The 27983-nt window shown below is 42.9% G+C and overlaps 1 protein-coding gene across 1 annotated transcript; it reads left to right on the top strand.

Annotated features, from left to right (window-relative positions):
* Nucleotides 1–27547, top strand: LOC100711706 (ephrin type-A receptor 4-A). Its single transcript, XM_005476123.4, has 19 exons — nucleotides 1–690; nucleotides 1368–1435; nucleotides 3671–3868; nucleotides 4166–4276; nucleotides 4688–5042; nucleotides 14499–14654; nucleotides 15264–15800; nucleotides 18229–18353; nucleotides 18498–18657; nucleotides 18746–18857; nucleotides 19647–19705; nucleotides 19906–20019; nucleotides 20119–20304; nucleotides 20378–20439; nucleotides 20594–20803; nucleotides 21117–21293; nucleotides 23545–23732; nucleotides 23934–24119; nucleotides 26568–27547. The coding sequence occupies exons 1-19, from the start codon at nucleotides 534–536 to the stop codon at nucleotides 26683–26685; spliced, it is 3279 nt and encodes a 1092-aa protein (XP_005476180.1). The 5' UTR covers nucleotides 1–533; the 3' UTR covers nucleotides 26686–27547.
* Nucleotides 27548–27983: the final 436 nt, after the last annotated feature.

A 27983-nucleotide genomic window follows, 5' to 3' on the forward strand; every position in this document is an offset into this window, starting at 1 on the left:
TTTGAAATGCACGTGACTATGTGATTATTTTTTAAGTGCAGCATTGTGACGTTTATGGCCTCCTGTACCCCTGCTGGCCCTCCTTTGGGTTATCACTGCTAAATGCCACTTCTGACGTGCGCCAGACAGCTTCTACTGACTACAGCGTTCATTTTTTTCCATCATTATATTTCTCAGATTAGGTGTTTTAAAGTGGGCTGAGTAAGTTTTGTGGTCGAATCAGTGAAAAACGTCACAATTATTTTTTAACAATTTCATGCAGCTTAAATTTACAGCCAGAGGGAAGTTATTCTTTTTAACTAATGTCACCCGTTTTTAAACACAGAAGCTACAGATCTGCATTTGCCTTCTTGGAAACAAAGATGCTGAAGGATAACACACCGACGCTCGTATAGTCTAGAGAACAGTCATTTGCCTCGTGTCATTTATCATTACGGGAAGCATAGGAAGTGCAGGAGACCGCCCCAGTACCCACTGCTGCATCCAACTCGCGTTCACACTTGGTTTCATTCAAACACTTTTTTCCCACCGGGATGGAGCTGCTAGAGCGAGTGCGCGGAGCCGACGGGGAACGCACACGCTTCCACGCTGCACACATGGCTGCAAATCTGTGGCGAACGTTTTCTTCTACTATCTGGATATTAACATTAGTTTCAAGTTCGAGAACAAGGATTTATCCGCCAAATGAAGGTAAGCAAGGAGGGACTCGAATCCGTGTTGCTTGTGTGGCACAGTCGGGTCTTTTTTTTCCGCTCTTGCGAGCTGGGAGAGATCCTGCGTGCGCTCAAGGCGCGTCCTAGGATAGCAAAGAACAGGGACAAATCTGCAAACATCTAGAAGAGGAAAAAAAGTTGAACTCTTAGATATCTTTGTAATATTTGTGCAGTCCAGCTGTGAGCTTTTTCTTCCTTGAAATATTTTTCATTTTTCTTCTTCTTTTTTGTTTGTTTCTTTATGTTTGTGGATATGGTCATTGTGGCGAACACTGTACAGCTCGGCGTTTTTGTTATAAACTGTTAAACCGTGGAATTCATAGTTTTTGGTTTGGGGTTTTGTGCATGAATAAAGCTCTGAGCTCTCAAATCAACAGTTTAAAATTCTGTGAAATATATAAATGTATGTGATATTAAATGTACATATATGACTCTGTGCAGTGGAAGTAAGATAAAATTTTAAACCTAACAGTGCCAAACCAAGTGACGCCTGCTTTTACTTCCATAACTGTTCACAGCTTAACCATCACTTACTTCTCGTGAGAAGTCTGTCAAATTAATTTTCTCTGCTTAAGAGCAATTTAAAAAAAAATATATATATTCCAGACTGGTTGTCCTGAATCCACCTGCATGTGTGTGTGTATGCAATTTCAGTGACCCTGCTGGATACCAGGACAGTGCCAGGAGAGCTGAAATGGGCAGCCAGTCCTTCAGAGGGAGGGGTGAGTGGGAGCTGCCTGTTCTTTTTTCTCTTTTTTTTCTTTATGAATACACTGTTTACAACCTGCTCTCTCTTTGGAAAACGCACTCACACACCCTCTCTCGTTCCTCACACGCGCACATGCACACGCTCGGTCTGGAAACTGTAAATAATCATCCCACAGATTTTGAAATGTGCTGTTGTTCACCAAGCCTAAGTGCTAATATGAGACTGCTGCCATTGCGTTTGGCACAAGTAAAGGCATAAACCAGCTTGGTGGTGGGTGTCATTTTTTAGGAATTTTTACTACCGTGCAGTTGCCAGAATGAATCCTGGAGATATCTGTTTCAGATTTGATCTTCTCTTTGTGTTTTTTTGTCATTGTCGTGATCTGCCATCCATAGTTCTTCCTCTCTTTCTCTCTCTCTCTCTCTCTCCCTTTCTTTGTTGTTCAGTGTCTCTCTTACCTCTTTTGTTGGTTTAAGAGTTAGTGGTGAACTTGACTGTTATTTCTTCACTTGCCATTGCCCTTATACTCTCACATGCTGCTTGATTGACAGGGTCCTGGTCTGCACGCACTGAGCTTTTGATTACAGGCACTCCCCCCACCTTCCTCACCCCTTAGCTACACACATACATACATACAAAACTCCATTTCTGTATGTTTTTTTTTTTCTTCTCCCTTGACAGCTGCGTAGGCTGACAAAAACTCTGAAGGAGACTAGACACAGAGACATCATACCCCATGTCAGCTTTTATACAGCTGACTTCCTCAACCCGCAAAGACACTACAACAGCGCACAAACGCTCACACTATGTGGGCTTGTGCACACGCTCACACTCACACAGGCCCACATTTTCACACACTGTACATAAAGAAATGCGTGGCTTACCAAAGATCAGTCTCGATTAGATATTCCAGGCCAATAGAAGTGCTGATACATTTTGAGTATTAAATCAATAAAGAATGGGCTTAAAATGTACATAAAACTGTAAAGGCTAACATATTTACTGCACCGCTTGCAAATCACCCAACATATACATAATATTATTATTAGCTGATAGCATATAGGCAATAAGCCCACATTAGACAACGAAATTGACTCTGATGGCATATCGATCAGTCTAAAGACACACACTGACACACAAGCATGCCCTCCTACTTCAAACACACACACACACACATTCTTCTGTCATTCCTCTCGCTCTCTTTTTCTCTCTTTGGACACGCTGCATTTAGTGTGTATACAGCTCTCACTAGCAGGGAGAGAGCAGATTATTATTCAGTGGCAATAAAAAGCCAATTTGGACTTGGGAGGCTCAGCGGTCATTTGAAGGGTCACAGTACAAGGCAAATAATCGGCTCTATTGAGATGGATGGTGCGGTGAAGGTTGAGCCTGCTTCACTCGTATGGAAATGTGCCTGCAAAAACCTTGGAGTCGCAACAAATCTGAACCACCGTCCGCTGCAGAATATTGATGCAAGAATGAGCGTTAGCCCGTGAGGCTTCACACAGCAGCGGTGAATCACAGGGTGCACACTGGCATCTGAAAGTTATTTTGTATATATGATGACTAGAAGTACCTCCCAGTGGACAGGCAACCTAAGTTTTTCACAGTGTGCACTTTTTTGCCGGCCATCGCTGCTTATATGTGTGTGTGTGTGTGTGTGTGTGTTTAAAGCTTGTGCCTACGCTGAAGAGTTCAACTTTATGCGACGTATGCAGTCAGTTTCAGTTCACGCCAGCACAGTATGAAAATCAACTTTCAGACACTTTAACATTGCTGCCATCACAGCGGCTATTTAGATGCTTTTGTCAAAATTATATAACAGCCTGCAGCTGCCAGCATGGAAGGGTTTTGAAAACCCTTCTCTGTTGGTGCATTGTGGGAAATTGAACTGGCGTGTCATCTGAAATTTGAGTGCCAGCAGCCTTTTTAAATGACTGCTGCTTGGCAAATGACTCTTTTATTTAAAAAAAAAAAAATCAGACTATCTTGAATTTGGAGAAGTTTTGGAAACCTGTTCTCCACATGACAGTTACATTTAATTAATATCAAGTCATTCATCAAGGCAACTTTGATGGAACATCTGCTTCAGTTCATTTCCAGTCACTTCAAAGTCGGGCTTCATGATGTTGGCCTGAACTAAACGCATTTATGGAATGTAGTCTAACGCCTGTAGGCAGCAACATATGTCTTACATGCACAATCATTGCTCTAACTAACGCAGTAATACAAATGTGCTTGTTTGAAGTGGGAAGAGGTGAGCATTATGGATGAGAAGAACATCCCCATCAGGACGTACCAGGTGTGCAATGTCCTAGAGCCCAATCAAAACAACTGGCTGAGGACAGACTGGATCCCTCGGTCCGGAGCTCAGCGGGTCTACGTCGAAGTCAAGTTCACCCTGAGAGACTGTAACAGCCTCCCAGGGGTCACCGGCACCTGTAAGGTACGTGAAAGCGTGCTGGTGAATGTATGGCCTGACTGCGGTAAAAAGTTTTAACAAAACAGCAAAGAATTCTGATAAAGGGTCTGACCTTTTTTAATATGTTAACTCTCATGATAATTACTTAATGGACAGACTGCCGCTAATGGACCTTTATTTTATATTACAGCTGCTGTTTATTCAAGCACAAACCCCACTTTGACTCATTATCATATTAAGAGAAAAGATGAGTGCTGGTGCTGACGATAAATAGGTGCCTCGGTCTGTCCCTTTTTTTTAAATTCCCCTTTTGTCTTGTAGGAGACATTCAATCTGTACTACCATGAGTCAAACGAAGACAGAGAGAGCTACATCAAAGAGAGCAGCTTCATTAAGGTGGACACGGTGGCAGCAGACGAAAGCTTCACCCAGGTAACACCGAATAACTGAGTCAGGCTTTGAGTTCCCTCCTCCACTCAGTGTAATTTGCTCCTATGTGGAAAATAAACCCCCCCAAAAGCACTTAGCTGTAATGTTTTTATTTGTTTTACAAGCACTTTTATCTTGGACGTCCGTTTTGCTGTCCCGGGAATGTTGGCAAGGTGCGTTTGCCCAGTCTTTGCTAAAGTGACTTACATTCTAATCTTGCAGGCCGTAAAGCTTATTTCGCCTTAGCAATCAATAAAAGTTATTCTGAATCGGAGCCAAGTGCTGAAGATGTGGAGATCAGCGGCGGTTCAATTGAAACGCCCACTTTAAGTTGAACAAGCAAATTGAATTAATAAGGGGTGACACGGTTTACTGCACTGTTTATTAATGCAATGCTGTTTCCTCTCAATTCAGGTGGATGTTGGAGACCGCATCATGAAACTGAACACAGAGGTGCGAGATGTAAAAGTCACGACCCGGAAGGGCTTCTATCTAGCCTTTCAGGATGTGGGCGCCTGCATTGCTTTGGTTTCTGTCAGAGTTTTCTACAAAACCTGCCCGCTCACCGTTCGTAACCTGGCAACATTTCCCGACACCATTACCGGGGCCGACACGTCCTCCTTAGTGGAGGTCCGGGGGTCCTGTGTCAACCAATCGGAAGAAAGAGAGGAACCTAAAATGTACTGTGGTGCTGATGGAGAGTGGTTGGTTCCTATTGGTGGATGTCTCTGTAACCCCGGATATGAGGAGAGGGGAGGTGCGTGTAAAGGTAAGTGGTGCTGGCTACAGCAGAGCTACTTCTCTTTTACGCACTCCTGAATTAATGTGTTGTCACTTTGAAGTTTAGCATCTCTGTGAACAACAATCACATATGTGCTCAGCTTAACAAGCTACTCTGAAAATATTGATATTTGGTTCCTTTCGTTTTTAAAGGGGCACTCGCTAGCTTGGCAAATGTGGTTTGGACAGGACTACATAACAAATTTTATTCTGTTGCAGAAACAGTAGACAGTAGCACTTTTTTAGTGTTTTGTAAGGTATCCAACTGAAATTGCAAATTACACAAAAGAACACAAAAGAAAATTGACACCATTCAAAATCTAATGATATTCAGATTGCAGGTAAGCTGAGAACAGAGAAAAGAGAAAGGATAGGTCATTCTGAAGGTAACAAAATCCATTTATGAACATCTTTAAACAAATTAATGGATTTTCTTTTTCTGGTGTTTCCGCTGGATACTTAGCAACTGCATGGCAAAGTCAAAAAGTAATGTGCACCGTGTAAAAGTGTAATTTTCACTTGATTTTTAGTAAAAATTCAACAACTTTTAAAATCAGTGAGCTTTAGTGGTGCAGTCCTATTACTGGCCTGCTCAGATCAACAGGATGGCATGCACTGGGAGCATTTATCTGTATGGGCACATGCCCAGCCATCATTTAGAGTGGGTTAAATTAAGACCGATCTTTTTGCAAGTTGAAGTTCTGCTTTGTGTACCGAGCGCTAAGGTCTCCATATGAGGTGTGCTCGCATAACCACAGCCATCTGGACAAAAATGTCTTTCTGTCGCTTACAAATTTGGTCTGAACTTTACTGTAACAAATATGCAAGCTGTTCACACCTTTCACCGACTCACATGTGGCTCGGATGACGTGTAATATTTGGAAGTGACTGTTGTGATAGTGAAGACTGCAAATGTCCGCGCTTATGTGACAAAGTGGGGTGAACGGGGTTCGACAGACTTAGTGGAGACACTTTTATGACATGGCTCGACTCCCTCCATTCATGTTCACTCAAACACACAACACACAAACACAGATGGACAGACACCAATAGAAGAAGAGCCGTGGTGGACGGGGTGGGGGTGAACGATTCACTGATGTGCTCCCTCGGTTTTATTTATGAAGCCCATCCCAGCAGGCTAATTGTATAACAAACAGACCCATAATTCAAAGAGAAAAGAGGGGACACTGAGAAAGAGAAATATACAGAGATGGACATAAAAAAGAGGGATGCGTTGCCAGTTGGCCAGTTGGTGATTAAGAGAGAAAAAAACATGACTTTTTTCTTTGCAATGAGAGATGCAGTTGCCAAAATTCTGTATGAATATGAATAGTATGTGTCTCAGATGTTCTCTGAAACCGTCACCCAGCTTAGCTCATTTGTTTCATCTGAAAGGAGGGGGAGGTTTGTGGGGTGGTCCCTGAAGCCTGAAAGATGTTCCTCCTCAACTAGATTTAGGAGAGACCCTTGACTCTGTTGAACCTCCAGCAGATGTGAAGTGCCATCTATCTATCTGCTGCTCTCTTCTTCATCTCCCTACTCTCTCTGCCTGTCAGGTTGTTGGCTGGGCGCAGCTGCCTCAGTGGAAATTCATCAAGGTCTGAATGAATACAGAATGCATCTCGCCAAAACCTCTGACCCGACTGAATTAGACAGACACCTTAACTCTTCTCCTATTTTAAGTTTAAAATTTGCAGAGAGAAACAGAACGGGAGGGCGTAGCGGGATGGAGGGAAGAGAAATAGATTTCAGAAGAGATTAAGATGATCTGTCTCTCAACATGTCACAGACACTAAGAGATTTCTGGATCATGTAGACTCATGTGCCATCTCTGAGTCGGCACAACGCGTTCAGGTGAAGACAAAACCAGGCAAACTAACCTTGGCTGGCAATACGTCATTAGAGGCTGTGCTCATTTTGCACTTGAAACACAACCATATGTCTCAGTTTGGAGTCTTCTCTTAGCACTGCAACTTACAGCTGTCATGCTTGTAAGTTAGAGTTGTCATTTAATGCAGTAATGTTAGAACCCTGACGCACGGGCCTAGAGACCTGTCTAAGATCATCTAGCAGCCACCAGTTGGAAGGAAAAATGTATATTCACTATGAAATTGATTGCTAACACCCAGTTCATGCAGGTCAGCGACCCTTTTAAGTACTTTTACTATTGATAAATGTATATTCTGAAACTGGTTAGGGAGTGGTTGCTTTAGGTTGCTGGCATCAAGTGTTACACAAACCAGAAAAGGAGCCTTCAAAGTGAAATTTGGGCCTTTGTAATTTGTTGTTACACTGATAAGGCACAAGTTTGCACAAGTTTGCATTGCACTTTTTCCAAGTTTCAGTACAACTTGGAGAGGGAATTGGGTGTATTTGGAAGACAAATCCGCATCTTCCATGCTAACTACAGCCAAGCGTGGCAATCTGCTATCAACCAAAGCGATCACAAGGAGGTTTTTGGTGCAGCACTCTTTTTGCAACCAACTTCACCTTGCAGCAACCACTCACCCACTTGTCAAGGAATAGAAAATTTGCCACAAACCAACCAGAGATTACCGGGGGTTGTGACCTGTTTCTAGGCCTGTGCAGCATTATCTCACGTTGAACATCAGCATCTTAAAAATGTAGCTAGCTAGCAAGGATTAGCATTAACAACATTTCTCTTAATGCTTTAAAAGATTTTGATGGTTCATCCCTCCTGCTATACAAGCTCAGGTGACCGTTGATGGGTCACGCTCAGGTTTGAGCGTTATCACTAGACAATCCAGGTTCTCGTAGTGCACTACATGTCGGTGTGAGTGCACTGAAATGGCAGCTGTCAGTGTGGAAGTATGAGGTCTGTGATGCAGTAAAAGAAAAATAATTCACACAAGCAAGGATTAGTTTGATTACCTCCTAAATAACTCCCACTTTCTGTTTTTGCATGAGTTTTTAAGGTGTTTATAAAGACACAGCAGAAAAATCTAGTCTTTGATAGTAAAACACCAAACAAGTACATTTAATTATAAATGTAAAATCTATGCTTGCCTGCTGGAAATGTTTCATAGTTATATGTCTACTGCTTCGATGGATTGTTACCCACATTAATATTATCTGCAGGTGCACTTTTGCACTGTTAATGCATTTAAGCTTCTGCGACAGTTGCGGTTAATTTAAACTGAAACAAGTGTAGATTTAAAGGAGTAAAATGTGAGAAGTTCATTTTCAGTGTTGACGCAAAATAATGAGGATGGAAAGGATGAGCGCAGAAGCTCTGGAGAGGAAGAAGGGATTAGATCATGAATGGGGTGAGAGAGGGGTTGAAAGAAGGCCACTGACAGCAGAAGGCATCAATACAGAGCTCCCCCTCCCCTGCTGGGGGTTTGTCACTCGGTGCAAAGGGGGCGAGTAGAGAAACACAAGAGAGAGGGAACTCCCCCTCTTTCTAAACCCTTGGTTAAGACCGAGGTCATGACTGAGCCTTATGAAGACGTCAAAAACTTTGGCTGACAGCCACACACACACACTTGCAAAAAGAGTTGAGTCGCACAGAGCGGGGTCACGACCGAGGTGGATGAAGACGTCAAAAGTTTGACAGCTGCGATCCGTCTGGGAGGATCGGAAACGAGGGAGGAGAGACAACAGAGAGAATGTGAAATGTGAACGGCTGAAGAGGTGGAATGAAAGCGGAGCCTCCTGCTTTTTGTTTCACCGTCTCTCTCTCTGCTGGCCTCCTTTTTCTCTGTCGTCCGAATCTCCTCGATTCTGCTCGGTGCCTGGGAGGGTTGGAATGTTTCTGTGTGCGAGCGTGTTTGCATGTGTGTTCCCTCCGTCCAGAGAGATTTCATGGTTGTGCTTCTTTCCAACGCACCTGCAGTGTCTCGTCAACAGCAGAAAGCAGTTGGACAGAAAGAGGCAGAGGGAGAGACGGCGACACTGAAAGAGAGATGATAGAAAGAGCAAGCGGATGATAGAATGAGTGCGTAATCGCTGTATTCAGTCCCTCTAATTACTGCATCGCATTTCTGGACTCCGGACATGTTGGACTGCTGACTTAGAGTGTGTGTATGTGCGAGTGTGAACAAGTGCACGTGTGTGTGTGTGTGTGTCTGTCTGTGTACTGTATCTCTGATTTTCTGCCTAACAAAGCCCTCCTTCCAATATACTCACAGTTTGGAGGACTGCCCAGGAATGCCTAGAGAAGAGTGTGATGGGGCAAACAGAGAGGGAGGAGTTTGTGTTTCTGTGTGTGCATGTGTGTTTGTGTATATGTGCACATATGGCAGGTGACGAGGCAAAGACACTGGAATAGCACGAGTGATTGTTTGAAGTGAGCCAAACTCAGGTGGGGGAAATGCTTTGCATTCCTCCATAACAATCAGAGTGCGTGTGTGTGTCTGTCTGCGTGTGTGCTATTGTCTGCCTCTCCCAGGTTGTTCTTAATGTACAGGAGGTTTGCCAGCTTCACCAGGCTGTGTTGTAGCTCCCTGGCATGGGCACAAGCTCCGCTCTCCCTCTCTGTCTTGCTCCTATTATCCCTCCTTTCGCTTCTCCAACTCCTCTCCCCGATCCACAGTCAGGGGGTGGGGGTGTTGCTGCTGCTATGGTGGTGGTGGTGGTGGTGGTGGCAGGGGGTGATGTGTGTCTGATAGGGAGGGGGGGTTATTGTTGCAGAGTCCCTTTCACATGCTAATGTTCAACACTGTTGGCTTTAGGCAGACACACACTCACAAATCCACACACTTCTCGCTTCAGACCACCAGTTTATGTGAATATTTAAATTGAGACAAACTTCAAGCTGCAGGCTCGTCTCTCCGCTTTTCTGACATTTTAAATGCAATCCAGACTCCATTGACCCTGTAAAATACAAGATAAAATTGGCTACAGGGGAACTTTGATTTTGGAGCCAGGCGGTCCATTCTAGGAAGTCGTACACTTGAAAAAGATAATCCGATCCTATCTTCGGCCTCACCTCCAGTGTTTCCGCCAGCATTTCCTTGGGCGTTAATTAAAAAGGGGCATGACCCCTGTGATTAACAGCGTCCCTCCTTCTCGCGTCTATCAATCCGTCAATCCATCATTCCCTCCATCCATCACGCAGACAGGTGTCAGACCGGAGCAGTGAGGGGTACTTCCTCCATCTCCACCCCTCTGCTGGGAAGAACCAAGGGACGATGACAGCTAACACGGGGTCAAGGAGAATTCACGCAAACGCACACACACCCTCACACACACACACACGCATGCATACAGTGTGCCGACGAGGCTCTTAGTTAGATTTGGAATGAGCTGCATTTGCATTTTGGGTAGCAGAAGAATGCATATGCAAATGAAGACAATGCTGATAGTAATCAAAGGGCACCTTCTCCTGCATGTCTCTCCCTTCTCCCTCTCACTTCGCCTCTCCCTCTCTTCATCTCTTTATCTTTCGCTTCTTGTCAGTGTTTTTCTTGTGCTGCCTCTCCCAGTCAACCTTCCCAATCCTTTACACTCTGTCACTTTGTCTCGCTTGTCTCAAGCAGCCGAACAGCTGATTGCTTTGTAATTATCGTCCTGTCTAACAGGCAGAATGTTAATGTGCCCACAGACACACACGCATCTTTTTTTTTTTTTTCAAATTTCCACCTTATCGGTAAGAGTGCTTCCCTATCTCCGCCGCTTTACCGGTCAAACCCAGGCTCTCGCGCGGCCTTCGGTAGCGTAGGGTTAATGTCGGGTTAATGACACCCTCATGGGCTCTCATTCCAGGTCACCAAAAACCCACCGTCCTCCTGTAACCGGTGCTAAAGGAGACACAAAAGGCTACAGAGAAAAGAGAGAATAGAGACATAAGAGGGCGCTGAGGGAAGTTTATGGCTTCAAATACTTGCTTGCTTCTTTCTCTCCCCCCTTCAGCGTGTCGTCTTTGTTTGAGAGGAGGATGGAGGATTAGATGGGACAGAAACAAAAAGCAGTGTGCTACCCCCCTGGCAGATTCTTGTTGAGCCTTGTAATCAACCTCTAAGTCCTCCTCAGAGGTTCAGATAATTTTCTCTGTCTTTCTCCATTTAATTCCTTGTCTTTTCTACCCGTGGCTTGCTTACCTACACTGTTGATAAAGGAATGCGGAGAACAGCTGGAGAATGACTGTATTTTTATCTTGCACTTTATTGTCTAAACTGCCACAACACGATGAGTCACTCGCCACATGAAAGCCGTTCTTATCAGCCGTGAGTGTGTTTTATGAATTTACAGGTTTCGACCGAATAGTTTTCAGCTGTGTGTGCTTGTGCGCGGCACCCCTGGTATCGATATGGGGGTATAAAGAATGCCAGCCAATGCTTCAAAGGTTTCTCATGGCTTGATACTGCGAGAGGAGAGCGATGTATGGAGAAGAGTTATCGGAGAAAGACAGATAAGTGGAGGTCGAGGAGGAAGTGCATGGGGAGGGAAGGAGGGAGACTGTGAAATGTGAAAGGGAGGGCAAATGAGTGCGTGAAAGAGCAAATCTGTGGAGGCTGACACACAGATGGGGCAGGATGGTTGGTCTGAGTAGATTACAGAGGAGACTTCCTCCCTCTCATCTACCGATGAGTGTCATAAAGCATACTAACGCACTTAAACACAAACACGCACGCACACACACATCATTCCCAGATTCCTATCCACTCCCACTGGGATGTCTTCATCTCCCCGTGGAAATGTGAAAAGGGCTGGAAAAAAAAAAAGCGGAGAACTGGGAAAGACGGTGGGATCGAGGAAGGAGAGTGAATAGGGTGTGATGATGAAAAAAGAAGGTGCTGAAAAAATGATTGCAGTGGAAACAAATAAAGGATTTCCTTCTGAAAGTAAAGAGGGAGAAGAAATTGCTCTAAGCAGCCATGCCTTGCCATCTCTTTTGCTTCACCAGTGGATGTCAAGCAGTATAATTATGCACTCATTTATTGTATTGTTGTTCTGTCAATGCATGAACTCCCTGGTATACAGAGAGAAGATGTATCTCCCTCCGCTCTTCCTCTGTCTCTCTCTCAGCCCCTCTCCTTCTCTGTTTCTCCTCTTTCATATATTTAAATGTCAATTATATTTGTGTGGGCTGCCGGCACTGAGGAGTTTTGATGTATTCAGTTCTAGTGTTTCTGGTTTCTGCGTGTGAGTGGGAGCTGATCAGTAAGTGTTCTTTTAGGTGTTCCTTTCTTTGCTCATCAAAGTTAAAGATAAAAGAAGTCAACGTGCCCCTCCCCCCTCGCGCTGGATCTGTTTCTCTCTCCAGATATTTTCTTAGCAGTTGTTTGTCTTCGGATCAAAACGCTGTCCAAGGAAAAACCTACTCCGCTTGTCAGTTTGAATTTTGCAAAGGCTCTCTGAGCATTCAATACAGGCGAAAACAAAGAACTGTATCAAGGGTTAGGACCTTGGAAGTAAATGTTGACAGCACTAATTGCAGCCTGCAGCGGGGTGGACTTTAACTCCTATAATCTCATTAATTATTAATATGTTTTTAAAGATATCTTGCACAACGTTTCATACCAAAAATTATTGGGTGTATAATACATTCAGAATGTTTTTCACTGCCTATAAAGAATTAAAAAATTTCATTTCAAATTTATTAGAATTTATGAATTGAATTGATAAACTGATTTTTAAACTAGATGTGTCTGCATAATGCCACCTGTTTGACTGGGCGCACAGTCGGAGCCAACATCAGAGCCAACTGCATAAATCCCAGACAGGTTAGCACTAAAACAACACAATTATTTTCTCCGCTTAGATATACAGCCCTGTGCAAAAGTCTTAAGCACCCTTTATTTCTCTATATTTTGCTAGGTACATGGTAAATACTAAGAGATAGTGCTTTTCTACTCTATCTGCAACCTCTGTTTTACACAACACGCCTCGTTTATACAAATACATTTTTATGCTTAAGTACTTTCCATATAACATTTAGACTCTGATGGATGCATCGGAGAGCAACTTGGGGTTATGTTGCCCAAGTCTGGAGCAGCCAGGGATCGAATAACCAAACTTCTGAATAGTAGATGACCTGCTCTGCCTCTGAAGTTACAGCCACCCCATGGTGGCCATGGTGACTGTATCGCAGGAGGTAGATATGGGAAATAGGTGCCGTGATTTATTTATTTAAAGATACTTGGAAATACCGTATATAAGAAAGTTTGTGCAATTCTGACAAGCTTTTACTGCATCGGAAGTGTGTTTGGGGTCATTGTCATACTGAATAATCAGTTTGTTGCCAATCACTTTCAAGATTGTCTTGCTTCAAGGACCAAAATCTGAAATTCTCACTCACTGTTGTGAAACTCTTCTGTACATATCAACAATGATTTGAACCACAATTTTAAATTCAGACCTGTTGCCACTGATTTTCAGTTCAGCCATATCAGTATTTTTCAGCTAACAGCTCTTTATGAGTCACCTTGTTGGTGAATTCTATGTTATGCCTCTCAAATTGTGATAATGTCTTCATAGATTCAACTAAAGAAATGGGAAAGAACTATGTGTTTTTACATCTAGGTTGTTCTAATGATAGAATATGAAATTGGTGCTTTGCCAGGTTGTCTGTTATGTCTAGACACAACACTGGTTTGTCCCTTGAATTAGGTGCCTTTTATTCTTGAATGATAGGTCAGTGTTAAGTGACTTAACAAACAGAAGATTATTTCCCTGGAAATGGTCAGGTAGAAAGACTGGACTGAAAATGAGTGAAAAAGCTGCCAATGTTGAAATCCTGACACATTCAAAAGGCCTGGAGAATAATTCCTCAAGAACACTTTAAAAAATGACTAGAAAGTCTAACACACTAGATTCAAAATACACTTTTGCACAGTACTGTATGCTGCTGTGCTGTGTGTTCTTTGCTGGCTGTATCATTCTTTTAGAGTCACCTTTGCTAACATCAGACTACATGGACTGGTCCAGACAAGCAGGGCACAACAGTTGATCATTTTACTTTGTATAGTGGATCATACAGATTTTATTGCGTGTCTACTCTGACCAAGGGTATATACAAATATCTTGTATTTCTGTACTTGGCATTTGACGTTCACTTTTATGCTAATAATCCTAATCTCTCATTAGATATAGCCATGACAGCAATTTTTTCACATGAAGACATCAGACAATGACAGAAGAACAAAGTGGGGATTTCATCTGAAGTTGTCCTTTATTCTTTGTAGCACATAGCAAAAATAGTGAGGTTCAGACATGTTCTCACCTCTGAAAATACTCATTTACAAAGCAAGGGTGGTGCCTCGGTGGAGCGGGCAGGAGGAAGGTGTGATGCATGAGGTCAGCGTTTTTATGTTACGAAGTAGTGGACCAACACAGCAGTGCTCCTGGAGCAATACTAATGCAGTTTTTTGTGCTCTCCAAAAAATACTGTTCATGTTTGAGTCAGTGCGGCCTGTTTTTATCATTGTTTTTTTAATGCAGATGTTTCAAATGGAATCTTTCTTTCTCTGTGTCTCTGCAGCCTGTCCTGCTGGTTTCTACAAGGCCAAGTCTACAGATCCAGGATGTGCCAAGTGTCCTCCACATAGCCACTCACTCAGAGATGGGGCAACTATCTGTGATTGCCATGCTGGATTCTTCCGTGCTGATACTGACCCTCCCTCCATGGCCTGTACCCGTAAGAGTACACACGCAGACACAAACGATACGTGTATGCGTTCGCACAAACAAAAGCAATAAGCACAGCCGTCGTTACCCAAAGTCTATATCTCTACCAAACAGAGGGGCACACAAATGTGTCTGAATGCCACTCCTGTTTCACAATCCCATTCCTTATGACTAAGCCACCATCTACATTCTGTTAGGGAGTGATAACTAAAGACATCGGGAAGTGAATGAATGCTTCTACCCCCCCCCCCCCTCTCCCCTCTCGCTGTGTAAGTCTATGAGTAGGTTCTGTGTGACAGACTTGGTGGCCTTGGTTTGTGTCTCTTAAACTTAATTATGCCTATATACAGCACATGGTTTTCTTGGCCTGGGAAAAGTAAAAACACATACACACAATTTCTCAGGCACACATACAAAAAATAAAGGCCACAGACGAAAACATCAACCCCATCAAAAACATCTCACAGCCGTATGATTTTCAGTCTAATGCCAGATGTCTACATTTTAAGCCGTGCCAGAAGCCCCCGCTCATTCCGTTTACTTCCACATTTTGAATTCGCAGTATATGGTTGATTTCATTTATGCTTATGCCCCCCCTCCCCTCACCCTCTTCTTTCAGAGCCACCATCAGCCCCACAGCAACTCATTTCAGTGGTGAATGAGACCTCAGTGGTCTTGGAATGGACCCCCCCTCATCGTTTGGGAGGAAGAAGTGACACAAGCTACAGTCTGGAGTGTCTCATCTGTCAGACTGGGAGCCACAGCCACACTGGTGGTAGAGCCATTCCTAGGAATCGCAGCATCTCTCAGCCTGAGGCTCAGCACAGTGGGCTGGGAATGCAGTCAGACCAGGGGATTGTGGGACCCGAAGCTTCTCATCTAGGCAGAGGTGTCTTCCAGAGCAGGCCTGGAGATTTTCCCCGGCCTGGCTCTGGCGGCAGCTCCGTCTCCAGCTCTCAAGTCTGCGTGCCCTGTGCCTCAGATGTGCTCTTCTCTCCCGGTCAGACGGGCCTCAAGGCCACCAGGGTGGTGGTGAGCGAGCTCAGGGCCCACACGCACTACACCTTCATTGTCCATGCGCGCAATGGGGTTTCCCAGGCCAGTGGTGCAGGGGCAGCACAGAGCGTGTCTGTGAGCGTCACCACCAACCAAGCTGGTGAGAAAGAGAAGTGTTTGTTTGTGATAAATCTGTTTGTCAGATTGTTGACTGTAACACAAAATCTGCTTATAGATGTTGTCCGTAAGTGGGTCAGCACAATACAAGCCGCTACTCAGTGCGTGCGAAGGCCCACGGGGAAGTTAGGTCGCATGAGTAAAGCTCAAAACTGTAGATTGCACAAGGAGATATGCACAAGATAGGCACATGCTCTGCATGTAGGTATACTGCATCTGTGTGTACTGAAAGTAGCATCCGCTGTAAGCACTTTAAAGCTGTAAAACATTGGCAATTTTTCCAGTGGTGATAGGAAGTAAAGGTACATACTGGTTTGCAGTGAATGGAAAAAAAGGTTTCGTTTGAAAATTGAGAAGGTTCTGGATAACGTGAGAAGCAGAAACATGACAGCCAGTGGGGCTAAACCTCTCTGTATGTGTGGAATTGTATGTGAGAACGCAAATGTACCACACAATGGGATATTTTAATTTAGCTACTTGCAAGAATGTAGCAGGTAATGATCTGGAGGATTCAGAGTGAGCCAGCGGTCCTGCCTCCTGCCCCTCTGCATCCTGCATGCTTTACTTAGGAATACTTTGTTTAGCTCCTTACTTAAACAGAGTATCCCGGTAGTGAGATCACATCTAAAAGCAGACTACTACTTTTAATGCCATCCTGGCTTCATTGTCTCACGTTGTTCAGGCTTCATGTGTGAAAACTGGTTAAGTTGTTAATGGAGAAACACACGACAAGGCCCGTGTCGTGCTCTCTTCCAGCCGGAAACTTGTTCTCTTACTATCACTGTCACAGTTGCCATAGTTATTACTCTGTCCTCCTACACCTAACAACAGCTGAATTAATTATAGGGGTGTTTTCAAGAGGATGTCAGAAAGCATTCTGGAAAATGTAAATCACAGACTTAAAAACAAATAGAGAGTGTTGGTTAAGGGGGAAGCGGATACAATAAAAAGTAAATCGCCACACTTAAATAACTGAGCAGAATCGTGTCGACACTCAACAGCGCCGGCGTACCAAAGGGTGGGATTTTCCCTTTTTTTTGCCCTAAAATGCTTAACCGCAAAACTATTTGAAAAGTCACCCACATTTTATGAAGTGTTTCATTTTAGTTGTGAAGGTGTCAGCTGGTGTGTGGTGTTCCTCGCACATGCTCTCCATTAGTTTTCAGCGTGTGCTTTTATTTATTTCTTTTTTTCATGCTGTTACATCTCAACTGTCATTGGTGTAAGTCTTTATGGTGGCATTTAGAAAGCAGCGCACCTGCCTGGTTCCAGGTGCCCCGGGGAAATAACTTAGCTGCGTGTGCACAGCATGAGAGCGTGCCTGGGATCTGTCAAGCCCAACCTGCACTACCATATGGCTCGATATCGTATGAGCAGCCACAAAGAAGGACAAAGAGAGTTAAAAGGAGGGAAATATGGAGGGATTTAAGGGGAGAGAGAGTGCAGAATGAAGCTTGTCTCTGTGGAATAGGAAGGAACGGGATGTAGGTCAGTTCTCGGGTGCACTGGGTCAATGGGACTGTTGATAAACAGCCATTCTGAGCTGCGTTCAGTGATGCCAAATTATCATACGGTTTACCTTAGAATCAGCATTAGAGCATATTCAGTTTCTCATTCTGCATATATGTTAGAATAATGCTCCTCAAACTTTCTTTAAATAATGCAAACTATTTAAAATATTTCAAGGTCAATATGATGTAAAAGCCAGTCAGTGTCAGTGTCAGTTAATAAAAATACAAACGAGTGACTGAAAAACCGTTACATTTTGCATTTACCGATTGCAAAAGTGGTGGAAAACCACCAAAGACAGAGCCGCAGTTTCACTGAACCGAGACTTTCTTGTGGGTTGCACCTCAGATTTAGTAACAAACAGGGACTCGTGCATCACTGAGGATTTTTGTCATTTTCTGTGCCAGAGAGGCAACTGCAGCGATCAAACTCTTTTCCAGGCACAGTCGGTGTCTTTGCTTTGTTTTGATCAGAGTCATTACACAAAGGGAAGCTTAGCACAAATATATGGATCACCTCTTTTTCTGTGGTGTCTGTACTTGTGCTACGCTTGAAACTCCGTACCATTTTCTTGATTGTCGTCTGTCATTAAATATCTGTATGTGGTTCTGTGCTCACAGTAGACGGGATTGTACTTGGTGCTTTTTCCTTCTGTGAGGTATAGCGGCATTTGAGTGAAAATAGGAATATGAAAAATAAAATGTAGTTCAGCGAGCTTTTGTTATTGAAATAATTACGGCTAAAATATGTTTGGCTCATATGTCATTAAAGTACCATTTAGAAAAAAAATTATACCTCCTGCAGTACTCTGAAGTACCCCTAGGGGTATGAGTACCATTTGAGAAACACTGGGTTAGACTATTGTCTTTGTATTAGTTCTCATCATGTGTCTCTCCTCTCAGCACCCTCTCCAGTGTCGTCTATCCAAGCCACTGATGTCACCAGGCACAGTTTGTCGTTGTCGTGGCAACAGCCGGATCGACCCAACGGGGTCATCCTGGAGTACGAGGTCAAGTTCTATGAAAAGGTGAGCTGCCCGCAGGTTAATTCAGCTCAGGCAGCTGTTTGGAATGTCAATATGCCGGCTCGCTGTTCGCATTGCACTGATGGTGAGGATGGATTTGCATTCAGACACTGAATAGATACCCTTCTTTTTGTCCTGTCTAATCAGGATCAGAGAGAGAGGTCGTACCGCATAATGAGGACCTTCTCTCGGAGTGTCGATGTCACGGGTCTCAACCCCCTCACTGTTTACGTGTTTCATGTGCGTGCTCGCACAGCTGCTGGATATGGAGAGTTCAGCGCTCCCTTCGAATTCTCCACAAATTCAGGTATTCAAACAACGCGTTCAGTAGTGGGAGTTTTAAAAGAAGCAGCTATCAGTTTTTGGTTGGTGACTTCTGTGTCCTTCCTCGTTAGATCCCTTCCCTCTGATTGGAGAAGGAGTCAACTCTGCCTTCCTGCTGCTGTCTGTCAGCGGGGTTGGAATTTTACTGCTGATATCTGCAGCTGTCTTCATCATTAGTCGCAGGTATATATACACACACACACAGGCACACACACAGCAACACAGACATACAAACACAAAAGAACCCATCCAGTAGTCATACACACCTATAGACTTGTTAGGCCGGCTAGAAAGTTCTCATCAGTGCAAAGCTGACGTCAACATGAGTGCAGCCTTTCTGTTAACTACTGCTTCTGACCAAACTGCTTCAGCGCACACAAACAACAGCCACAGTTCCCCTGCTATTGTGGGCCTAAATAATGTGTGTGTGTTACCTGAAGCTTTTAAAAGGGATTAAAGTGGAGACAGTGATAATCCCTTTGTCCCTGACTTGTCATTACAGTCTCTTCAGCAACATAGCATGTGTGTCAGCTTCCGCTGGCGTGCACCCTCGCCAGCATGCGCAGATGCCCACACACACACACTCACGCACACACCTGCTCAGACACAAAGGTGTTTTTAACAGTCTCTTTGTTTAATGGAAAACACCTTTTATCTTGCGCTACCTGAGGCGTTGTGCCTCCTCCCTCTCTCGCTTAAATGCTTTGATCTGGTCGTTCTATGCTTTCCTGCAGCCCGTTGCTCTGCCTTCCTCATTGTCACTGCTTTCCGTTGCGGCAAATCCTTGAAAATCCAGCGAAAGGCACAGCCCTGCTAGAAGAGAAAGCACACAAAGTTAAAAGCAGTGTGACACACATGGCCTTTTGTCAGGTCAAATGACTAAAAATCACAGCACAAAAGACCCAATGAATGAAAAAGATGGCTACGGGCTCACTTATCTTCATTGTCTGTTCCTCATTTATGTGTCATCAGGAGGAGCAAGTACAGTAAAACAAAGCAGGACTCGGAGGAAGAGAAACATCTTAACCCAGGTACTGCATATGTGCACGTAAGGTCTCGTGGATGCTGTTTCTCCGACTATCCCTTCAGATCCACCTGCACATCTTATACACATACCAACAAAAGATATTTACATAACATATGCAGTTATACAACAATTTCTCACCCTCCTCTGCATCCCTCCTTCTCCTCCTTCATCTCGTCTCCTCTCCCGCATCTCCTACCGTTGCAGGAGTGAAAATCTATGTGGACCCGTTCACCTATGAAGACCCTGATCAGGCCATCCACGAGTTTGCCAAAGAGATTGATGTCAGCAGTATTCACATTGAGAAGGTTATTGGCATGGGTAAGCCTGGCATCGGTGCTCGCGCACGCTCACAAACCCACACACACATGCTTACTTGGCGCTGACGCTGCTGTTTTTGCTATCTCTGTGCGTGTGTAGGAGAGTTTGGGGAGGTGTGCAGCGGTCGGCTGCGTGTGCAGGGGAAGAGGGAGATCTACGTGGCCATCAAGAGTCTGAAGGCAGGATACTCTGACAAACAGAGGCGGGACTTCCTGTCTGAGGCATCCATCATGGGACAGTTTGACCACCCGAACATCATCAGGCTGGAGGGTGTTGTCACGAGATGTGAGTAGTGCTCAGGCTAGAACTCAGTGTGGGGACTTTGCCTGATATTTATAAAACTCTTTACCTCTTTTAGGTAAACCATTGATGATCATCACAGAATATATGGAAAATGGATCTCTGGATGCATTTCTTCGGGTATGGGCGCTTTTATTATGCGTATAGTAGTATTTAAAAAATGTGGTGAAAAAGATTTAAATCACAGATGAAATGCAGTCATTCATGACTGTACAGCTAGCTGTGGGTGTCTGTGTTAACTTGCCTTCCTGTCTCTGCAATTGTACCATTTCAGAAACATGACGGCCAGTTCACAGTGATCCAGCTGGTCGGCATGCTGCGCGGCATCGCCTCAGGTATGAAGTACCTGTCAGACATGAACTACGTGCACAGAGACCTGGCAGCTCGAAACATCCTGGTGAACAGCAACCTGGTGTGTAAGGTGTCCGACTTTGGCCTGAGCCGAGTTCTGGAGGACGACCCAGAGGCCGCCTACACTACAAGGGTAAGACACACTGTTATTTTCCTCATGTTAAAACAATGCTTTGCTTTTAATGATTGCAAATTCATTATTCTTTATCACTTACATATTTCCAGGCTATATATATGTGCTATCACATCTTCAGTTCACACATTTGTTGTTAAAGGCGGCCAAAGAGCTGTAGAATTCGTCAAATGAATAGACGCCGCTGAAAGAGCGAAGCTTAGAGCAGTAAACATTAGCAGTGAGGAGGGTTTTTCGCCCCCGACTGATTAAATGAAATCATAAAAAACATAAATTATTCAATTAACCAGTGTGACTTTTACTGCTGTTTTAGGAGGCCACTGGGACTTATCTTTCTCCTGGGGGGAAAATCCCAATCAGATGGACTGCTCCAGAAGCTATAGCCTACAGGAAGTTCACCACAGCCAGCGATGTGTGGAGTTATGGTATCGTTATGTGGGAGGTGGTTTCATATGGAGAGAGACCCTACTGGGACATGAACAACCAAGATGTGAGTAATTTTAATATTATCGAATCCATGCGATGCTTTGCAGAAAAAAAGAAAAAGAATGCTGTAATTCTTGATATGTGTGAATTATCTTGAAAGTAAAAACAATGGCTTATATGATGTAACACAAAGCTGTGTTTTTGGACATGTGATCAGCTCTGAAGCTAAAATACATATCCACATATACTACAGCTTGTGAGCCACAAGCATTAACATTAATTAGAATTTTCACAAACAAGTTGTGAGCTGTGACTTTCTCTAAAGTCACATTAAACTTTTGCTAATGTTCACACAGGAAATGGAGCTTCAATTAACCCCGTCTACATAACACACCCCACTTCTTTTGCATATTTCAGACAAAAATAAACTGTCCTCTGTGTACTTCTCTCTGAGCTGTGTCTTTGACCTCTGTGCTGTTTGTAAAATGTGCAAAATTTTAGTTTGAGATCCTCGGGTTAGTTGAAAGCAATCAAAGGACGTTTTATTGAAGATAAATATTAAGACTTATATGCATTGGCTGCTTAGAGTCATTCCTCAGCCAAGCCAGGCAGTAAATGTGTTTTTAGGACTCTGCACCAGCGACAGACGCAGCTGGAGGCACTATGTTTTCTGCTTTTCCATCCATCATTAGTCTCTCTCTTACTTGTTAACATGATATCTCAGGAATGCCTTCAGGGGAATTTTTTTCAAGTCTGGCACAAACGTTCAAAGGTGAAGGTCACTATGGCGGGAGAGGATTTCATTACATATGTTTACTTGGATTTAAGGGCGGGCTGATTCGATTAGACTGATTTTCTGGATAAACGTCACTGTGACCTCATAGAACAAGCTTTTTGGACATAGCTCAAGAATTCATACGCTAATTACACTGAAGAGGGTAAAGAGATGAAGTGATTAAATTATATATCATCATGTGCTGCAAATGTGCTTTCGGTGTTGTAAGCCGGTAATAGAAGGGGAAATGGATGTAAAATATAACTTGATCTGTTCGAGGAGATATACAGAGTCGGCTGTACTTTGTAAACTTTTATCGACATATGAAGAAAAATCGTGTTACAGAGTTCATTTGGAGTAGCTTAAATATCTAAGGTGACGTGTGGACATGTTTGCAATGTGATGGATTTCATCTGCAGCACTGTTTGGACATTTAGTTGATTTTTATTTTGTCCAAGTGTTAAAAGGGGAAATTAGCACAAGCAGAGGTGCACTATGCACTTTATTAGCTTATTTTTTGTAGTGCATAGATTTATATTATAAACTTACTTCACTAACAGAAACAAGTGAACTTTGTTTTTTTTTTTTCATGAATATCCCGGCTATACTTTTCATACCAAGACAGGTTTTGACTGAGTGTGTTGCAGACACGTGCTGCTTGATATCTGCACTGCACACAGGAAAATGCAGAGCTGCACACATCTGCAGGAAATTAAAATCAATCGCAGTTAGTGGTGAGACGACTTTGGGAACCGCTTGGAAAACAGCAAGCGAGTAATAAATCTTCAGGGAGAAGAATTTGCTTTGCTATTCGTGAAGTTTAAACGGTAGTCGCACGATTTTCATCATTTCCTTACAAAAACCACAGATTTATTTAAAAGTCTAAAAAAGAAGTGTTTTCTGACAGTAAGTATACACCACAGCATTTTTTTTTAGCTAAGTGACTGTACAAGTTTTAGATGGGTTGCCATAATATTTTACCCAGATATTTGTGGTTCACAGAGAATGAATCATAATGATATTTGTCATCGTTTTTTTTCTGGAGCTGCAGAAAAGCACGAGCGGGTCAAAGTTTGTAACTAAATGTTTGAAAGCTATCATCCAAATTTAAGATGATGAACATGGCGAACATTACACATTGTCATTAGGTAGATTAGTGTAGCGCCCATTCAGGGAGAGTGTAACCCGGGTTATTTGGCTAGAATTTACATGACAGGCTGTTACCATAAAAGCTAACAGATAAGCAACTAATGTTACTGCTTTGAAAGGAAGGACAATTAGTAAATGGACGTTTTATGCTTCTTAAAAAGCAACACATGAACTGTGTTTTGCATGAGGATAATTACCAATGCTAACCAAGTCAGCTGCTAAGTAATCAGGAAAGCTCATCTTATAGCTTCAAATGGCCATTTAAACATACACAGGTGCAGTTTCACGTTTTCTTGTGTTTGGTCTGCGTTTAAGAATTTTCACATGTGACCAAATTTTTGGAACATCTTGGGTTTTGGGTTTTCTGATAACAATGTGAAACCTTTTTTAGGTGATCAAAGCAATAGAAGAGGGCTACCGACTGCCTGCGCCCATGGACTGCCCTGTGGTGCTGCACCAGCTCATGTTGGACTGTTGGGAGAGGGATCGAGCAGAGAGACCCACATTCAGCCAGATCCTCAACATGTTGGATAAACTCATACGCAACCCTGGGACTTTGCGCCGGACAGGAGGGGAAAGGTACTTACAGTGCATGAATGCAAAGACAGAAATTTCCACAAGCAAATTAGCAATTACATGCACATCCACACATATCCACATTCATACTGTACTCACACCCACTCCCACATCTTTATGATTTTTTTTTCTTCAGTTATGATTTCACACTCCTATTTCAGTCCCTTGCCACCACCAACCTGCTGTTTTTTTCTGCACATATAGACCCACAGGCACAATACTGGAGTCAGGGGTGGGTTCGGAGGTGTGTGTGTCGGTCATACCAGAGATGTGTGTGCCCGAGTGGTCGCTGTGTGAGTGGCTGCAGTCCATTGGGTTGGAGAGGTACAGAGACACCCTTGCAGCAGCGGGTTACACCAGCCTTGACAGTCTTCTGGCTCTCACACACCAGTAAGTGTACCTTCATGTGAAAATGGATTGAAATAGGAGCCACTCTGGCATTAAAAATGTCTTAAAAATGGAATCTGTGATTTTTTTTTAAGCATTGGGCATAATCGAGTTAAAACTAGCAACAGAAACCCACTTGTATTTCTGAATCAAAATTCAGTGTCATGAAAAGCTGAAACAGGGTGTAAGAAATTTATTTATTCTGTATAATCGCAGCTTTCATTCTGTCCTGTAATATTTAACGCTTTAATGATTTCAATGCTTATTAACTGAAAAACATCAGTGATGATCCATCTTACAGTCTTTTTAAAGTACCTTCAGTTTGTAAGCCTTGTTCAGTTTAACCAGAAACATAATTAGGGGGGAAAAGTGAGTGATAAAAGCTACTCACGACTATAACATTACATCATTTAAAAAGCTAGTGTCACCTCATAATCTTACAAATGCTTCTTTTTGTGTTAATTGGGTGTTCTCATTAGCAGCGAGTTTAGCTCACACGCACTCTTAATGGCATTAAAACAAACCTGTTTTGCATTTGTAGACTGTATATAAAAGAAGGATGCAACCTTCTGTGATGAACGGTGATGAGACAAACCCAGCGTGAGGCACAGAGGCAGGGGAGGTATAAAACAAAAGAGCCTTTGTTGGCAGAGAGTCTAAAAGGTAAAAACTAAGCGTAAAACTAGAACCGAGCAGAAACAGCTGAGATTATAAAAATGCGTCGTGACGGGGAAGAAGACAATGACTATAAATACGCTGTGAGCTAATTACACAGCAAGACACAGGAGGGAGCAGGATAGAGGTGGAAATAATGAATCCCAGGTGAAACAAAGCAGGAATAAATAGAGAATCACAAAGATGGAAAGAAAAGAGATAAAAACTAACCTTCAGTGTTAACTAGGGATTAACCAAGCAACAAATAATACTGATAAAAGTAGAAAGACAACGATACACAGAAGGCATGAGTTAGTAGGAAGAGAGAAGGGAGAGGGAGACGCTGGGGGGATTATAAAGGTAATAAATGAACTCAAGAACCAGAACACAAAATCAAAACAACCCAAAACCAAAGGAAGTTAAAAACTAAAAAAGTCACAAACTTCTCAAAACCATGGGACTGAGACACATCCATCCATCCATCGTCCTCTGCTTCTTCACTTCAGGTTTAGCTCTGAAATGCTGGATTCTTTCTAATAGTCAGCAGCGTTCAATCACTCCAGTTGCAAAAAAGCAAAGGTCCAAGTCTTTTTTCTAGATTTACAAACCTGTAAACTGAACCACTAGTACGAAGACTTTTTTTTAACAAAGAGTGATGTTTATTTTGTAAATTTTAGTCCCATTTAAAATTAAAAGGCAGAAATGTTTTGTACGTGGCTACACTCCAACTGAGAAATCATTGACCAGCCCGTTCTCACTCCCGAGGTATAATATAGTGACTTTCTCCGTTGGGCATCTTTCTTCGCCTTTAGACAATAATTCTGATGGCAAAAGAACCAAACGGGACAGGTTAAAAAAATAATAATAAAAAAAAATATATATATAGTGACGATTTGTCAAGTCCCGAGGCGTTCCTGAGGAACGTGAAAGGTGACCTTCTGCGTTCTTATGCTACGCGCCGGGTTATGGATGACATCCAGTAGAATGACGCTCCCGCGGTAATACACATTCCAGCCATGTATTCCAGCCCTAACTCTAACCTTTTTCCCTAACTTTAACCAAAGCGATTTAAGTAAAACGAACATATATGTGTAGATTCATTCCAAAAGGTTCTCATGTTTCCTCATTTTTCTGACCTCGTAATAAAAGTTCGTATTGGGTGGCAGGAAGCGCATTAAACTGACAATTTGTCACCTAGCGTAAAATGTTACGCTTTGGAAGTGAGAACGTGTTGCACTGACATGTAAGCATACAGTGTCCTCGACTTCTAAGCCACACCCACTCCTCACTCATCATGTCTGCTTTTTTTTTTTTTTAAAGCAAGTTGGCGATCATTTTAATATATCAAGCCCTGAAGATGGGAACCCACAGACCAATTCACATTAGACATCACATTAGCTGCAGTGGCCATCTTTTATATACAGTCTTTGTTTTATTAGTGGTTTCTTGATTACGTTGCTTCGTTTTGCTGCTTTACTCTTTTAGTGCTGGGAGACAATGGTGTTTGCGGTGCAAAGGCATGAAGTATATTAAGCAACATAAACTCTTCATATTATGGCTGTAGTTTAATTGATAGACCGCTGGCCTGTTATTACCCAGTGATTTAAATGCATAGTTGAGCAGATGCGAAACCCTAAATATCTCCAAATGTTTGTGTGTGGTGAAAGTCAAAGTGTCGGTCAATTTAGAATAAGTAGGCTCGTGATCAAAAGAAAATAACAGCCAGCCTTATCCCTTAAATACTGCATATTGTGCCTTTGTGTATCTGAACATTTATCTCTGTCTGTGCACCCACAGGGAGATGGACAGACTTGGAATAATCACACCGTCACATCAGGACATACTAATTGCTAGTGTGCAGCAAGAAATATTCTCTCAAATGCAACACATGCAGCACACTATGGTTCCAGTCTGAGCTGGCGAACGGATACAAACCTGTTTCATTTACCTCATCTGTGCACTTTAGAGGGACTTTTCACCAGTGGAAATACAAAGGAGCGGCGTAAAGTAGAAACGCAAAGCGAGACGGAAGAAAGGAAGAGAGAAAAGCAGCACTTTTTGTGAACTTCCATCCTGTGGAGTTTTCTATAAACCGTGATCTGGACGTGGTCGCCGATAGCGTTGAGCTACCGGCAGCTTAGACTGAAGCCTCATCCTCTTATCCAGTTTCACTTCTTCTCCTCTTTTCTCATCTGTTTTCTGAAGGCTGACATGTGCATAAGCAGAATGGCTTCCAACCTAGTTTGTCCCTTTGGCTGCTTTTGTGCTCGACTTGAACAAAATGTATTTTGTTTGCTCGTGTGTCTGTGTTTGTGCGTGTGTTTGTGCGGCGTGCGTAGCGTGAGTGCATCCTACATCGAATCTCCCTCGTCAAGATGTCAGCTATCATTGAATAACCTTAATATGCAACGTTAAAGAGGGAGCGGGAGAAGCCGGAAAGAATGTATCATTACGAGCTCTTACTAGTTTCATACAGGAGGATGATGCTAACCAATTGTATGATTTCGCTTGTGTTTTTCTTTTTTTATATTCATGTTTTTATTTTAAACTGTGTGAAATTTTGATTCTGTTGAAGTAGACATTTAGATTAGGATGTTGTCCATCGGTGTCCGTGTACTTGTCACTTGTTTGATGCTAAGAAATAGATACATGAAACAGTTTGTTTATTTATGAGCTTTTTTTTTTTTAAATCTAGTTTGTGCATAGTAAAATAGAAACACTGAGAAATGTTGTAATGAGTGCCATATTGCATTGCAATAAATGCCAAACCATCAGTGTATGTAGGCTTTTAATTGTGTTTGAACAGAAGTTTGGAACTGTAAGATATTTAAAGTCCACTGTAATGCACTCTCCGGGCTCTTTATGTTTATAATTTCTCCGTTTTGGCAGAAGAAAGTGTCCTCTGTGAAAGTCGAGACTTAGTCAGAGGTGCCTGTAACAAGGAAAACAACTCCAGAAGAACACCCAGCTGAAAGTCTGCTGGTGTTATCGCACACAGTGTCGCGTTTGAGTGGGTACGAAAGAGAAAAGAGACACAGAAGAAGAGAAAAGAAGGAGACAGAGTGGGAGAAAGGAAAAGCTGTGAGGAGAAAACAAACTTAAATTAAAAGAAAATTAAGAGTGGGCTGTCACCAAGAGCGTCTGTGTGGACTCGTGCTTTTTTTTAATTTTTTGGTTTCTTTCTTTCTTCTTCAGTTTTTTTTTTTCACTAAA

Source organism: Oreochromis niloticus, linkage group LG18 (assembly GCF_001858045.2).
Source record: "Oreochromis niloticus isolate F11D_XX linkage group LG18, O_niloticus_UMD_NMBU, whole genome shotgun sequence".
In the NCBI taxonomy this organism is placed as follows: Eukaryota; Metazoa; Chordata; class Actinopteri; order Cichliformes; family Cichlidae; genus Oreochromis; species Oreochromis niloticus.